This window comes from Chanodichthys erythropterus, chromosome 7 (genome assembly GCF_024489055.1).
Source record: "Chanodichthys erythropterus isolate Z2021 chromosome 7, ASM2448905v1, whole genome shotgun sequence".
In the NCBI taxonomy this organism is placed as follows: Eukaryota; Metazoa; Chordata; class Actinopteri; order Cypriniformes; family Xenocyprididae; genus Chanodichthys; species Chanodichthys erythropterus.
Window position 1 is genome coordinate 30723196 of NC_090227.1, and position 12746 is coordinate 30735941.

At 35.2% G+C, this 12746-nt stretch overlaps 1 protein-coding gene across 2 annotated transcripts in view; it reads left to right on the plus strand.

The window, feature by feature from the left end:
- Window positions 1–12746, plus strand: part of cdh13 (cadherin 13, H-cadherin (heart)) — a 419907-nt gene that overhangs the window by 168656 nt on the left and 238505 nt on the right. For both annotated transcript variants that reach the window (XM_067390159.1, XM_067390158.1), the window contains exon 4: window positions 9739–9852. In XM_067390159.1, the coding sequence (XP_067246260.1) occupies window positions 9739–9852 (114 nt within the window). The remainder of the gene's footprint in view (window positions 1–9738; window positions 9853–12746) is intronic.

Sequence of the window (12746 nt, forward strand, 5' to 3'; positions counted from 1 at the left end):
TTATTGCCATTACTTGTTTATTGGCCTTTCTGGTGTCTTTAGCCTTGGCCGGTGGTAGTAATGTAATGTTCTTGTGTCATAGCGAGTACTTTATGAGTGTTAAGTTGCTTACCCTGTTGAGAAAAAGAAAAGAAGAAGAAGAAAAACTTCAACCGATTTAAGGTTTTAGCTTTTTGCTGTTTTTATATGTGTTTTAGATACTTGCCAGCTAGTGTTTTCAATGAGGATCTCAGTAGTTCCTTTGAGATTGTGGGCTTACAAAGGGCTGTTGGGATGAATCACTACAGGCATACAATATGCAATACAAACCCACAGGTTTCTGTCTGCCTTTCTGACTCCTCTCTCCATCTGGATAAATGAGAAGTCAGAAATGAGTAATGATACATCCCAATATGGTAGTCAGCAGCAGAATGGCAGAACTGACAAGGACGTGGTGCCTCTGTCCACCCTGTGTCCTAATTAATGATGAGTTTTGATGACTACGGGAAAAACAAATTGAGGGTTTTGATCTCATCTGCATTGTTACCAAGACTAAAAAAAGTTCTTGGTGTTAGTGCAGTGGTTCTCAAACTTATTGACTCATACCATTATTACAGTTTTTCTCCATTGGTTTGGCTCATTTCTTGGAACAGAAATTACATTCTCAAAACTCTAAGATCATTAGGCAAAACACAACACTATAGCTCACTTGCAAAAGCTCACATCTGTCCCAAAACAGTTCACTCATGCTTCAAAACTAAATTTCCTTCTCATTTAAACAGTTAGTGCCCCCAAAATGCTTCATCCCTTTGGTATTGTGTATTTCAGTCTTAGCCCAGTCCTTCATTGACAATGGTTACTGTACTGTTTTTTGTCCAGCTAACAGAATACAATTGTGTATAAAACTGAAAAAAAAATAAATAGGATTTTATGGTAAAAGTAGCCTCCAAGGTTTCACATCACACATTGCACTCATACTGACAAATTGTAACCATTATCATTCACACACATAAAGTCACTTCCATACATTAGAGTAAAAAAGAAATGTATACAGCATAATATACTGTAATATAAACACACAAACAAAAAACAATGGAAATTGTATACAGCCTACAGTGCTGTAAATAAAGCTCCTTCGTTAGTCAAGTTCTAGTTTCACCTGACTGTCGATTGCTGTAATGTATCAAATGTTCCAGGATTCACATATGGTATTCATGGTATTATGTTCTTGACTAAATTTGACAATTGAACAGACTATTGTGCATGTGTGCATCACTTGGAAATTGTGCAAAATGTAGGCTACCTGTACTTAATCATTTGCAAAGATGTACTGAGACATTTGCAATTTGATGATGAGAAAATGAGAAAATCAGTTCTGTTGTGAACAATTGCCAAGTGGTTTGGAGATTTGTCCATGTTGTTTTAAGAATGTAATTTTTGTTTCAAGAAAATGAGCCAAACCAATGGAGAAAAACATTTTATTTTATTTTATGTATTTTTTATTTTAATTATTTATATTTAAAAAAAAGTAATTTAATATTTTTATTTGATTTGATTTTTTTATATTTTATTTTATTTTATATTTTATTTATTTTTTATTTTAAATATTTGTATTTTATATGTATATTTTTTAATGTAATGTAATTTAATTTAATATTTTTATTTTATTTTATTTTGTCAGTGAAGTGGAAACAGGGATGAAGTGGTGAGTAGGGCTGCAACGATTAATCGCGATTATTCGTTTGCAAAATAAAAGTCAGTGTTTACGCAATATATATGTGTGCGTTCTGTGTATAATAATTATGTATATATAAATACACACATTCATGTATATATTTAAGAAAAATGTTATATTTATATATAAAATATTTATGTTTATATGTAATATAAAAAAAAAAATATATATATATAATATATATATATATATATATTTATAATACATGCATATATTTTTAAACTTTATACCTGTATGTGTGTGTATTTATATATACATAATTATTATACACAGAACACACACATATATATTATGTAAACACAGACTTTTATTTTGTAAACGATTAATCGCAATTAATCGTTACAGCCTTAGTGGTGAGAGAGGGAGAACTGGATAGGGGCATGACCCATGACCAGGATTCCGATAAGCCAGCAGCTCATTTTGTGATGTAGAATTTGCTTGCATTGCAGTTTTGACCAGAAAAGGCAGGTGGTGCACTGTAATTGTTGAGAATCAGAGCCGTTAACCTAAAATTTGCTGGTTCACATCCATGCAAGGAGGTAACCATGAGCCGTCGGATGATTGCAGGGATTGAAAACAAGCTAAAACATAATAAAACTGCTTAACACACATAATTTATTTGCTAAATGGTGGGAATAATTTCAAAAAACCTAATCTCAATGCAGCTCAGCAGTGCAATGCACTCTACGGCTGGGATTCATATGCCACTAATCTTTAAGCCCCCCTGTTTCAGTTATTAATGAGAGCTCAAACTAGCTCACAGAGCGGAGAAAGCCGAAGCGAGGATGATTGTACCTCTGTAATTTATGAACAGGAAACATTAAAGATTCATGACTATCTTCTTTTCAGCTTGTCAGCACGCTCTAGCCAACAGTGTTCATCACTGGCAGAGGGAAGGTGTAGCAAATGCATACAACAGGACTTGAACTCTGTTCTCAGAGCGATGTGGTGCGTTATTCTGTCCTTGAGAATGTGGAGGGGGAAGAGTGGCAAAGGAGTTCATCAATAACCTCAATGCAGACCTTCATTTTTCCAACAGAGAAGGTTCTTAAAGTTCCATCAGTCTCTCTCGTTCTCTCTAACGCTCACCGCGGAGAGCTGATGAGTTGGCGGAGATGTTTCATCTTCACTGTAATACCCGTCACTCTGTCACTTATGCCTCTTATGTAGTGGATGAGAATAACATAAACTCCCCTTATTATGAGAGGACATATTGGTTACTTTCTCATATAAATGTGCTCTCAGCCAACGGGACTGATATGACGTTGTTCTGGGATGTTATAAATGTCAGTACAGTGCCTGAAGGACACATAGTAACTTTAAAGCAATTTCTGGAGGTGATGCAGGGTTTATTATGAGTTTGAATCCCTGTACCAAAGATGATATTGCGTCTGAAAGTTTTAATGCTACAATGGGGTAGTTCACCCAAAAATGAAATTTCTGCCATTATTTACTCACCCTCATGTCGTTCCGAACCTGAAAGACATTTGTTCATCTTTGGAACACAAATTAAGATATTTTTGATGAAATCCGATTGTAAAGACGTCGTTAAAATAGTCAACGACATTACAGTGGTTCAACCTTAAAGTTATGAAGCGACAGAATGGCAACTTATTATTGGCCGGCTCCTGCGTCAGCATCACACGCATGCGTCGTGGTGCTCACGTGAACAGCGTCTGCCAATACTGAGACGACGCTCTGAGGTAGAACATGGAAGCCTGCACTGTCTATACAATGTAAAAAAACATAGGAGACTGGGGGGGCCTGTTTACATTAGTGCGTTTTTGTTTTAAAACGGCAATGAAAACAATCCTCGTCTACACTGGCGTTTCCACAGCTTTTCAGAAACAATCTCTGTCTACTCTACATGACCGAAAACGCATGTCACATGACTGTTCTTGCACACTGGGCATGCGTGCACAAGTGTAAACAGTTGCCTCTTGCGCTTGTAGGTAGCTGAAGTATTAAAAATATGCAGAGTTTCGCTGTACAATGGCTGCTAAAAATGACAACAAAGCCAGCAAAGATTGCAGTTCAGTCTCCATGTTATTGTTTACACAGTCATCAAGGATACGCAGCGTGAACGTGGGCAGCCACGCCATCGTTTTAAAAAATCTCCGTAACCCTAGCGTGAAACGACAGATGTAACCGTAGCAATGCATTTTAAAACAAAAACACATTAGGGGTCTAACAGGGGAGAGAGGAAATTGTTGAATAAAGTCATTATTTTTGTTTTGTTTTTGCGCACAAAAGTATTCTCGTCGTTTTATGACATTAAGGTTGAACCACTGTAGTCACATTGACTATTTTAATGATCTTTATTACTTTTCTGGACCTTGAATGTGGTAATTAAGTTGTTTTTATGGGGGATAAAACAAAAAAAAAAAACTTTCGGATTTCATCAAAAATATCTTAACTTGTGTTCTGGTCTTACAACTTGGAATGACATGAGGGTGAGAAAAAAAAAAAAAAAAAAAATATATATATATATATATATATATATATATATATAATTTTTATTCTTTTGGGGGGGGGGGGGTGAACTAACCCTTTAATGGCATATTTTAGCCATTATTTACTCAGCCTCATGTAATTTCAAATGATTTATTTTTTTTTTATTTGGAGCACAAAAGAAGCTAAATTGAAGGAAGAAATATTTTTCCCCTTTTTTTGTTCCAAAGGAAAAAAAAATAAAAAAGTCATTTGAAATGACATGAAGCTGAGTAAATATGACCCCAAATTTAAAGTAAGAAGTTATGAAGTAAGTTGAGGTCCACATCTTATTTTGTGTTTTACAGTAGAAAGAAAGCTATACAAGTTTGGAACAACATGAGGCTGAGTAAATGATGACAGAATTTCTCTTTTGGGTGAATTGTCCCTTTAAGGAGCATGACATTTGAGATTGTTCAGTTCAATAAACAAGTGGTTAATATCAAAACTGACATTATAGACACAATCCTGCTAGTTACTTTGTCTATTTTTGTTCCACCAATTAAAGTAGCTAAAATTGCATGCCTCTGAGCAGCACTCAAGTTGCTGAATGAATCATTTGAGGAAATGATTTAATGACTTGCTGAGTCAATTCGTATTTTTAAAGATATTAAATAAAAGATTCAGTGACTCACTTTTATGAAAATCCAGTTAATTACATACTTTACAAAAAGAAGGTAATTCTTCTCATTTGATTATTATTTTTATGTTTTGATTGGCAAAGTTAATAAATGTAAACCAAATGATAAGATTCAAAAAATGAGTGATAAGTCTCACAATGAACTTCGTTCAATAACAAAAGACTTAAAAACAAATATAAACCAAATTGCACAGATTCTGATTGGATGAATCACATTCAAAGGTGCACAATATATACATTAACAAAGTTTGCTCCATCTCTGAGTGTGCGTATCGGATACGGCCACGTTATGATGATGTGTTGCATTACCAAACACAAACAAATGACTTCATTACGTTCGTTCCATTCCACCTTTTTACTCTCCGTCATCCTGACAGCCTTTGGGCTCGAGCAGCACCGAATCTCCAACCTCTCACATTCCCCCATCATTTCACTGCTGCTACGCCTGACCAAAGACATCCAGCAAGGACAGAACGCTCTGTGCTTCGGATGTAAATGGAAAGTTTGTGACCGCACCCCAACCATTTCCCACCAACAAAATATGACATACGAGTAGGACACAATAAATAGCTTGTCAAGGGTATCTCTCTTTCTGTGGGGAACTTGTTTAGTGGGTTGGACTTTAAAGGAGAGGAGCAAAAGAGGCAGAGAGATAAACAAACAAAAATAGATAGAAATGGAAATAGAAGCATAAAAATGGCTGGATTGGCAAAAAGCGCCTCTGTTGTGCTTTTCCAGCCTTGACAAACTATGTAGTCACTGTAGCTGCTGTTTGCCAGTTGCTACTAGGTGACATTCTTTTTTGCCCTCCTTCTTTCTCCCTCCCCCTCGTTCTGTCTTGTAATGCAGCTCAGATAGGTTCACTGTTGTAATGAGTTCAGATGCATGCTGGGATCTGTGTAGCGGCAAGCTGTCGCCGTGTCCTTAGCTTCAAGTCGGCTGAAAGGCTGATTATGTGAAGCAAAAAAAAAAAGGTTTCTAAAGCCTTACCAGGATTTCTTTTCATTCTGTTTACTATAAAGCAAATTATGACTATTAATACCGCATTTGCTCTGATAATAGAATTCATCTCTGTGTTTAATGGTATTTTTTTTGTTGACAGCAGGATGGTAAAAAGTAATTCTCTCAATAAAGGGAGTTTTTGGAGAGGAACATTGGTGTGTTTTTTGCTATAATGACATCAAAACAATAGGAGCCTGTAATAATTCATTTCAAGAACTGATTTTTATTATTAAATGAAATGCTATTAAGAATGATCCTTTGGGATTCATGATAAATGTTTAATTTTTGCAGGCAAATATCCTGAAAAACATCACCCATCAATCTTGATATCAGGCTGAAAAGTGTTCGAGACATTCTTCCTCACATTAATAGCCCAGGCTGTCTCCAGAGATGGTGGTGTGATGTATCCATTTCGGAAATGGAATCTTCTGTCCTGTCAGATCAAGATGGGCCATTTAGGTTCTAATGTACTTTTGCTAATGTACTTTTATTTTATATCTGCATTTGGCCATTGATATTTACTGCCGTACTGTAGTCAGCTGAAATTGTATTTGATTTTTTTGTGATACCAAAACGTTGAAATGTTTACGAATCCTGACTGGTTTCGACTTTGTTGGGTACAAGGTGGTCTGTAATGCCTTGGGAAAGCTATTCCCATTCATATCAATGGCAGTTGTTTGTTTGACTAGCACATCCAATAACTTGAGCCACTCAAGCCACTTGACATTTATTTTTCAAGTTAAATGTCAAAAAATAATACATTTAAATTGACTTGAGTAGCATACAATATTAAGAATTGTTTTCAGAAAATGTGTCTTTAATATGAATGTTTCCCCCCACTTATTGTTAGAATAAACAAGTTATCATTTACATTTATTGATTTAGCAGACAAAATGCACTTATATTCAAAATACAACTTAAGAATACTAGTCTTAATATCTCATGCAAGTGCATTTATCATTTAAAGGTGCCCTAGATTCAAAAATTGAATTAACCTTGGCATAGTTAAATAAGAGTTCAGTACATGGAAAAGACATACAGTGAGTCTCAAACACCATTGTTTCCTCCTTCTTATATAAATCTCATTTGTTTAAAAGACCTCAGAAGAACAGGCGAATCTCAACATAATTACGTCGGGGTGTACGCCCCCAATATTTGCATATGTCAGCCCATGTTCCCAACATTATGAAAGGCATTAGACAAGGGCAGAACGTCTGGATGTGCACAGCTGAATCATCAGACTAGGTAAGCAAGCAAGGACAATAGCAAAAAATGGCAGATGGAGCAATAATAACTGACATGATTAATGATAACATGATATTTTTAGTGATATTTGTAAATTGTCTTTCTAAATGTTTCGTTAGCATGTTGCTAATGTACTGTTAAATGTGGTTAAAGTTACTATTTATTATTGTATTCACGGAGACAAGACTGCCGTTATTTTCATTTTTTAAACACTTGCAGTCTGTATAATTCATAAACACAACTTCATTCTTTATAAATCTCTCCAACAGTGTGTAATGTTAGCTTTAGCCACGGAGCACAGCCTCAAACTCATTCAGAATCAATGTAAACATCAAAATCAACACTGTACTTACACGATTAGACATGCTGCATGACGAACGCTTTGTAAAGATCCATTTTGAGGGTTATATTAGTTGTTTGAACTTTTTTTATGTTTTTTAAGGCAAGCGCAAGATCTTGGGGCGTGGAGCAAGATTTAAGATTTAAAGGGCCACACAGCCTGAATCGGCTCATTCCTAATTATGCCCCAAAATAGGCAGTTAAAAATGAATTAAAAAAAAAAAAATCTATGGGGTATTTTGAGCTGAAACACATTCAGGGGACACCTTAGACTTCTTAGTTCTAGGGCACCTTTAATTTTTAGATATATTTTTCTTGAAAAAATTAAAAAGGCTAATTAAGAAGTTCTTTTTTTATTTTTTATCCTGAGCTGACGTTAAAAGCAAAATATAAGTAATATTTTACAAAGTCTTAAGTATTTTTATTTAATTATTTATATGAGATACTCTACCATTTTTTTTTAAATATAACAATAAAGACATTTACTTCTTTTGCAACTTTATTCATCAACGAATCCTGGAAAAAAATAGCAGCGCAACGGTTTTCAACTTTGCTGATCATAAAGAAATGTTTCTCAAGCACCAAATCAGCATATTAGAATGATTTCTGAAGGATCAGGTGACACTGAAGACTGGAGTAATGATGGTGATAACAGGAATAAATTACATTTTTAAATGTTTTAAAATAGAAAACATTTTAAATCATCTTATTATTTCACAATATTATTGTTTTTGCTGTATTTTTGATCAAATAAATGCAGTCTTGATGAGCATGAGACACTAAGGGCTACCTTGACCACGCTAACCAGCTAAGCTGTGACCCATTGGTTTGCGGAAAGCATTTTGAGCCAGGTCATCAAAAGACATTATAGGGGCATTTACTCATGCCACATGGCATCTAGGGCCAGCGGGATCTTGCATGGGTCGATGCCACCGTGCTAATATATTCTGTTTCACCCGGCTATCAATGCTGAGTGACAAATATAATTTGTGCTGCCATCTAATTGCCCTTAGGGGCTCTAATTGCACCAGTGTTGACAAAGGAAAGAGAATAGAACAAAATGGCGAGGAAGAAAGAACGGATCAGAGCCTGTAACTTGAGAGAGGCTGATTAGCTGGTTTATTGAATTTAGATGCTAATAAACTTCACATGGAAGCCTGATCCCAAGTAAAACCAAACACATTTACTACATGTATATATCTTAGGTAGGATGATTGCACATTCTATATCTTTAAATCTGTACTTTATAGAATACTTTATTCTGATTGGTCAGTTGTGATATTCTGTGGTCATATATTTTTCCACTAAGTTATGTAATTGATAATTACTCATGGCAACAGAGTTCTAATTTAGTGTCTCTTATATCACTCTGTTCGCTTAAAATTATTTAAACTTAAATCAATATTTCATGTCCATGTATTTACTTATTTGGTGAGTAGCCGCATAATAAGCCGGAATAATGTACATTTATGCAGTCATTATCACAAAATAAACCCCATCAGGCTGACACACAAGAGCAGTATTTTGCGATAATGACCAGCTGACTGTACACTGTCCCTTACACAATATAATGTCTCTCTTTCTGTCACTGTTTTTCTTTTTATGGTTCAGTCTCAACCCATTTTAGAGCCAAAGAATGAATTCTTGTGACATTATTTGCTTAGTTTAAGTTTCTGAAATGGGACATGGGTTTCAATTAAGCATCTATCTATATAAGGGAAGCACTGGCAGGAAAGGTGGGAAACCACAGAACTGCCATAATGACCACTTTTAATGACATTGGTAAGGGCAGAGTGTGGCTCGTTTGTATCGATGTGCTTGCCAGAGTTTTCAATTAGTCCTTTCAGATGTCTGCATAGTTCAGTAAATCTCCTGAATGCAATAGGATGTATTGTGGCTGTTTTTCTATCCATTTGAAAAACATCATATGGAAGTATCCAGTGAAGGGTTTGTAGCGTCCTTCATGAAGGGATTTACAATGATTTTATGATGTATTCATAATATTATGGGACTAATGTGGTGTATAATAGCGTAGTGGTTAAAGAGCTGGGGTGGCAACTGAAATGTTGTAGGTTGAAACTCTCCAATGGGTGATTTAAGATCCATCACCATTTTACCCTTGAGCAAAATGCTTAGCATAACTGATGTTCCTGTAGTAAGTGTCCTGAACAAAGCAATCAGCTAAATGTCTTTTTTAGGAAAAAGTTTACCTAATATGTGTTATATTTGCTGTAAAAGTAGAGTAGCACATACTTCAGCCAACTTATTTTTAAAACTTTTTTTACTTCTTATCTGTGCTGTGATTTAGGAGATCCTGGGTCTGTCAGATATAATGCCATACCGATCCAAAAGATCCCTGCTGGTGCCCCCCATGTTTGTCCCAGAGAACCAGCGAGCCCCCTTTCCCAGGTCTATTGGAAAGGTAAGACCTTGCATTTGTAATTCTCTTTCACATTAACTCAGTGCTATTCATGTTCATTGCCACCATGATCTTGGTCAACCATAGTTCTGCAGTGTGGACACTATCAGTGTGACAGTGCTACTTGATGGTTTAGATAATAATTCTTCGGTTCTTTGGTTTTCAGGCTCACTTAGCTCTGATTCCAAGCAGTCAGATGAAATTAGCAGAGAAATAATGCATGGGGTGATGTATTTTCATAGGCCAACCTGAAAGTTCACCCTGGTTAAAAAAAAAAAAGCCAAAAGAATGTTTCCATTAGCTTTTGGATTATTTCAGAAAATTAGCTCTGTGACAAAGAAAGGTTTATGATTCTTACATTTTAAGGTAATCTTCACAAATAAACATTTTTTTAATGAATTTTGAAGCCTAAAAACAATCCTCAGAAGTAAAAACAAAACAAAAAAAAAAAAAAAACTAAAGTTAGAGGTAGGCTATAAATTAACTACATTATGGTCACATGACTTCAACTTCCCAACCACTAAGCTTCCAAAAAGTCTTTCAATCTTCAAATAAAACAAACAAGATGGAAAGTTTGTAACATTTAGTGTCCCTGACAAGCTCTGTATCCTCATTTAGCCACTAGCAAAAACATATAAAAGCTTAAAAACTTAACTAGCGGGGTGTTACGAGTGTTGGGGAAAGTAGTGCATTACAATTTTTTTCCTTTAATTCCTAAAAAAAGTTACTAAATTGTGACCCTGGACCACAAAACCAGCCATAAGTAGCAGGGCTATTTCTGTAGCAATAGCCAACAATACATTATATGGGTCAAAATTATTGATTTTTCTTTTATGCCAAAAATCATTAGGATATTAAGTAAAGATCATGTTCCATGAAGAGAATTTCCTACCGTAAAAAATATCAAAAATATATTTTTGTGAGTGGATATGCATTGCCAATGACTTCATTTCGACAACTTTAAAGGCGATTTTCTCAATATTTAGATTTTTTTTGCACCCTCCAGATTCCAGATTTTCAAATAGTTTTATCTCTGCCAAATATTATCCTGTCCTAACAAACCATACATCAATGGACATCATGTTTATTCAGATTTTAGATGATGTATAAATCTCAATTAAAAAAAAAAAAAAAAAAAAAAAAAAGACCCTTATGACCAGTTTTGTGGTCCAGGGTCACAATTGTTACTTAGTTATTTTTTTATGGAAAGTAATGTGTTATGTTACTTTTGTGTTAAAAACTAGACAAGGATGAGTAGAAAGTAATTCTACTAAACTCAACTATTTTTTGCTGTGTTTTTATGAACATGTGCTTTGAAAATTCTGCTATTGAAAATACCTAAAACTTGTTAAATTGTGTCATCGTTTCAGTTCAGATTTGTGTATTCTGGTCCTTGTTTGGCCCTTTTTTTCTTTTCTTCTTTGTTTTTTCAGGGCTCTGTATTTTCAAACACATCTAAGATCAAAAATAAGGCAGAAAATATGCAGGAAAAGACAACACAAACCAAGCTTTGCACATCATATTTGATTTGCAAGCTTGAGATATGGGAGTTTTGCCCTAGTTGTGCCCCTGCCCATTTTTTTTTATCACCATACCTGCTTTGTATATGAATGTCCCAGGGGAGATTCTGCTGATTTTTGCAGAGTATCTCTGTTTGAGCTTTGAGGTGATGCCATCGGTTCAGCCCTGGTTTTTAATACAATAGTTGAGTGTTGTTTTACCATTCAGGGTGAAAGATAAAAGAAAATGGAAATGGAATGTTGGAGGAAAATAATTTGTTTTGGAGATGCGTGTTTACAACAGGAAACTAAGAGGTAGAATCAAATGTTTTCGGCACTTCCTGTTCACTTTCTTTTTGTGGCTGTGTCTCAGCGTGGGCTGGGGTTATTCCTTAGTGAAATAAAAATGCTAGATTACTGTGGCACAGCGAGTAAACCACAGTGAATGCCATTTTTTGTGGTGTCCAATGCAAGGACTGAATCGTATTGCAATTTCTCCCACCGACAGAATAACCACTCCATACTGCACATAGATTACTACTTCAGCAAGTGGTAGAAAATACAGAAGGGTCCATTAAGAGTCTGATGAGGCTGACCTCCACCAGACTCATACTATATACATCTACTGTACATATGTCTATGCTCTCTCAATCTCCAGGACCTCTCAGCAGTTTCGCAATGGCGAAACACAAAAAGGGACTGGCTACTGTGACCTATTTCATTTGATAGCACTGCTGTATATTGGAAACCAGGCAAAATGGATTTTCCACATGGCCAAATCTTGTTTCCTTTGCGCTGTTTATCTACCATATGGCGTACATTCATTTTTCATAATTTCCACTGGAAAGGCTGAAAGAAAATTGGGAATTGCCCCATAAGATGATGGAAGTTCAAAGAGAAACAGAGGGGTTTCCCAGATGTTTTTTTTTTTTTTTTTTTTTTCATGGGAAATGCAGTAAACATGTTGGGTGTTCGGGAAAGCCTTCTGTTTCTTTTTAAATTTCCATCATTCAAGTGGGACATTGTTTATTTTTATTATTGTCGTACAAAGATGATGAATCAAGCTGCCACTGATTTTTTGCTCACAATTTTAGAAAAGCCACTAACTAAATAAGAGTTACTATGACAGATTTGCCATCACAATCCTTCTAAACTCATTAGATTATACAATGTTTTGTACATCCTCTTTGATTTTATACTGACACCTACTGGTGTGGATGCATGATTATATAACAGCTATATATTCTATATATAATATACTGTTGGAACTAACAGATCTACTTGCCATTTCTTGAAATATTTTCTAGTGTCATTATAAAAAAAATAAAATGTTCTAAAAAGGTTTACTTAAAAGTGATTTTCATTTAATCTTTGCACACTTTGTGCACTTTAAACAGT